The following is a 4248-nucleotide window of genomic DNA, read 5'->3' as shown; positions in this document are numbered from 1 at the left end:
CTTTCATCCTTAAAAAAAAGAGATAAAAACCTATAAGTCATAAGAAAAGTAAAAGTAAAAAATATAAATTTTTTAAAACCAAAGGTTTCAATAACTTTTAACAAATAATTATTTTAAAGAAAATAAATACAAAAAACTTAAAAGTCAATAATCCAAAGAACTATTAGAGAAGCAAAAGTTTAATGTGTTTTATATAATAAAATTAAGATATATAAGTTTAGAATTTATGTAAATAGTACTTGGCGATTATTGCAAAATATTTGAGTTATATACATAACGATTTACTATGTAATTTAATAAGGGTATTCTATTAATTTTCATAAAATGCTAAATCTCAAATTTTGATAAAGCAATGATAAAGATATTTTAGTAATTTAATATATAGTTAATTTTATATCATGTTAAAATTTAATATGTAATTTAATAGGAGTATTATAATAAATTTCAAATAAAATGCTATATGTCAAATTTCTATGATGCAATCGTTAGGGTATTTTAGTAATTTAATATGTAATTCATTTTATATTATGTTAAAATTTAATATGTAATTTAATAAGGGTATTATAGCAATTTTCAAATAAAATGCCACATGTTAATTTTTTATGAATCAATGGTAAGGGTATTTTAGTAATTTATTATATGGTTAATTTTATATTATGATAAAGTTTAATATGTAATTTAATAAGAGTATTATAGTAATTTTCAAATAAAATACCACATGTTAACTTTCTATCAGCAATTACAAGGGTATTTTTATAATTATAATAGAAAAGACATTATAGTAATTTTAAAACAAAATGCTGCATGTTAGCTTCTTATGAAGCAATCATAAAGACATTTTCCTCATTTTAGTGGTAATTTTTAGCAATTATAAAGGTATTTTTGTAATTATAGTAAGAGGGATATTATAATAAGTTTCCAACAAAATGTCATATGTAAGCTTTAGATAAAGCAATCACAAGGATATTTATGTAATTTTGTTAGAGGATTACTCCAAATGTAATTAAATAGACATAAAATATTACATGTTAACTTCTTATGAAGTTGTCCCAAAGGCATTAGTGTAATTTTGGTGGGGTTTTACTTTACATGTATTTATATAGATATTAATATGGTTGCCAATGAAGTGTTGTATAGTGTTGTATAGGTCCAATAATTAATAAAGCAAAACTAACTAACATTTCAAAAGGTTTTAACCTGGAGATATATATATATATATATATATATATATGTGTGTGTGTGTGTATTTCTTTTATATATATTTGAAACTGTTAAAAATGGACATTTGATTATATTAAGTGTGTTTGGTAAAGTAAAAAGTGAGAGGTCTCGAAAATAGGGGGAAGGAAAGAAAAGCCATTGTTGACGACGACAACAATACAGCTTAAAGAAAAGGAGGTCTTGGATCTGGAGTTTTGGATTGGTTTTAATTAGGAGTAATAAATCGTTTAAAACAAAGAGGTAAGAGGGAAGTAGTGCGAGTCGATAGAGGAATGACAACGTGTCTTATTTAAAAAAAGGATTTTAAAAAAAAGGTCAAATTGTAACAATAATCTTTGTATTTTATCGAAATTTAAAATTTAGTTCTTCTATTATAATTCTTATTTAATTTTTATACTATTTTGATTTAATAATCTTATTTCAATGACTAACTTTGTCAAATTTTTAACATTAAAAATACTGATGTAGCCTTTAACTTGATGACGTTGAGCTGACTTTGCTAACGTGGGATTTTAGTTGGTTAATATTGTAATCGGTGTTGATCAAGAAGCTCGTACACCTGCTCAAAAGCTATAGGTAATCAAAATGATGGGGTTTGATTTGGGTTGGTCTATCGGAAAGGATCAACTGAGTTGTATGAAAGTTCTTTTGTTGGATGCTCTTTCTAAGAACCCTGTTGCTGAGTTGTATGAAATTTCTTTTGTAAGCATTGATATGGTGGTTAGGATTACGGACTCTTGGTATGCATATGCTGCATAAGATTAAAAATAAACCATATCAGTTTCCAAATTACTCTCGGAGGAATGGAAAGTTGAGAAGGAAGGGTAAATCAATAGTGGGGACAAACGCAAAATTGAGGAATGATCTATTGAAGTATTTTCATTGTTCAGTAGATGCTGGTCACTCAGGGGTGGAGGCTACTGTAAGAAGGATGGGGAGTGTAATGTACTGGAAGGGAATGAAACGAGCAGTAAGACAGTTCATAAGGGAATGTTCTACTTGTCAGCAGAATAAATATGACCAACAACCTACCTGGGTTTATTATAACCAAGGTTTCAAACAGCGGTTGTGTAGCGGCATCGTGGCCGCTATTTCGTGGTTTCAGTAGTTTCCGGCACCATTGCATACCCGAAATTGGGCTGTGAATGAATTCACAATCATAGTTGCTCGTGACTGTAAAATAACCGTGTAACGGACAATAGCGACTATAGCAAGACGCTATAGCCGCAATCATAATTTTCAGTTCAAAATGTAATTTGAAAACTCATTTTTTTCGGTAGTTAAAGAATTTCATATAAAAAATCACATTCTAAACAAAAAAAAAAAAACCTTTAAATTTACAACTCAATTAGTAAATACTAACTTCAATCAAAATCAAAGAACATATTGTTGAAGTCAATCAATAACTACCCCAAACCTTGAGAGTTGAGAAGAAGCAAAATATTTTTTAATTGCCAAGATAGGAAGATGAGAGGCTTGGGTTCAATAATAGCATCACCAGTGGCTTGGGTTGAGGAAGAAGTCAACGATAGCGTGGATGGAACTTGGAAGAGGTTAAAGGATAGAGGAAGCATGGGATATGCTTATTAGATTTTTAAAGAGAGTGAGCGACAAAGCGTGATACAAAGGGATTTAATGGTGAAGTTTGAAAAATGTATAAATGTGAAAAAGGTTTGGTGGGTTTGGGTTCAGCTGAGCCAAATCAACTAATCATAATATTTTTATTTTTCTAATTTAAAATTTAGGTAAATGTGATATTTAAAAGTATATTGTATTTTGCTTTTTCTTATTTAGGTGAAAATATAGAAAGAAAAAAGCAAATGATTTGGTGAGAAATTGGATATTTTAGAAAAAATTTTTATTGATTTTGATGAAAATTTAAGGAGAATGTGAGCTATTAATTAGTGGATTTATTTTTTTTACCATCATTTTAAAGTAATTAGTAGTTTTTTTATATAATTTTAATATTATTAATGTTATTGTTAATTGCATATTTTTATTAGTTAATAAAGATTAGTTTGCTACTATTATATTATTTTAATTTAATTTAGTTATTTAAAATGTTGCACATGAAATTTGATCTAATAGTAAAATATATTTATCCATGGTCAATCAGTTAGTTTTATTATCTTCTCCCAATAAACATATGTTATAAAAATATCTAAAATATTCATCACTAATTTTTTAATTAAATTAATTATAATCTTAATTAACTTCATATAAAATATATTTTTTTCGTCATATGTATTTATAATATTTATGTCTTTGAACTTCATGCATATAATAAAGAAAAATATTTATAATATGCATTTTTATTTTGAATTATAACTACTAAATATGACAAAATTATTTTAATTTATAAATAAAAATTAAAATATCATAAATTACTTTAAAAATTATAAGTATTAATTTTTGTTATTATAATTATAATTACTACATTTTATAATAAATTGTGACAAATTAAAAAAATTTACGACCTTGATCATAATAATTTTTATTATATACACAATCATGATAAACGTAACACGAACGAAAATATGTTCGCGACCGCAATTTGAATCATTGATTACAACCACTACCCATTCCTAAAAATATCTGGTCTGATATCACTATGGACTTTATCTATGGTCTTCCCAATTCCTTTGGTAAAGAAGTGATCATGATTGCGGTGGATAGATTAAGTATAGCCACTTTATTCCACTGTCTCATCCTTTCACTGTAGTGCTTATAGCTTAGGCCTATCTCGACTACATCTACAAAGTTCATGGGGTACTGAATAGCATCATATCAGACAGGGATAAGGTTTTTACTAATATCTTTTGGAAGGAGCTGTAGGAGCTGTTTAAGTTGTTGGGAACTGACTTAAAATTGTTCGTAGTAAATCATCCACAAACAGACAGCTATGGGAAGCGGTTGTATTGTTTACAAAAGGACATTCAGGGAACGAAAGGATACCATAACAAAATGACTAAATTTAGTTTTGCCAACCGCCATAATAGCTTCAAGGTTCCTTTCATAACCTCTTTA

General features: G+C 27.4%; 1 protein-coding gene across 1 annotated transcript; it reads left to right on the top strand.

The window, feature by feature from the left end:
• Positions 1-1809: 1809 nt before the first annotated feature.
• Positions 1810-2329, top strand: LOC149510781 (uncharacterized). The gene is made up of 2 exons (XM_089757090.1): positions 1810-1923; positions 2003-2329. The coding sequence occupies exons 1-2, from the start codon at positions 1810-1812 to the stop codon at positions 2327-2329; spliced, it is 441 nt and encodes a 146-aa protein (XP_089613216.1).
• Positions 2330-4248: the final 1919 nt, after the last annotated feature.

The sequence above is a fragment of the Durio zibethinus genome, chromosome 28 (assembly GCF_047325235.1).
Source record: "Durio zibethinus cultivar Kanyao isolate XHJ-2024 chromosome 28, ASM4732523v1, whole genome shotgun sequence".
NCBI lineage: Eukaryota > Viridiplantae > Streptophyta > Magnoliopsida > Malvales > Malvaceae > Durio > Durio zibethinus.
Note: the sequence above shows the minus strand (reverse complement) of the source record. Positions and strands in the feature narration are given on the sequence as shown.

Bases quoted from the DNA above. Each gene is read 5' to 3' on its own strand.
- LOC149510781 (XM_089757090.1), top strand. From the start codon at position 1,810: ATGGGGTTTGATTTGGGTTGGTCTATCGGAAAGGATCAACTGAGTTGT. The intron at 1,924-2,002 runs GTAAGCATTGAT...AAACCATATCAG, and splicing joins AGTTGTATGAAATTTCTTTT to TTTCCAAATTACTCTCGGAG.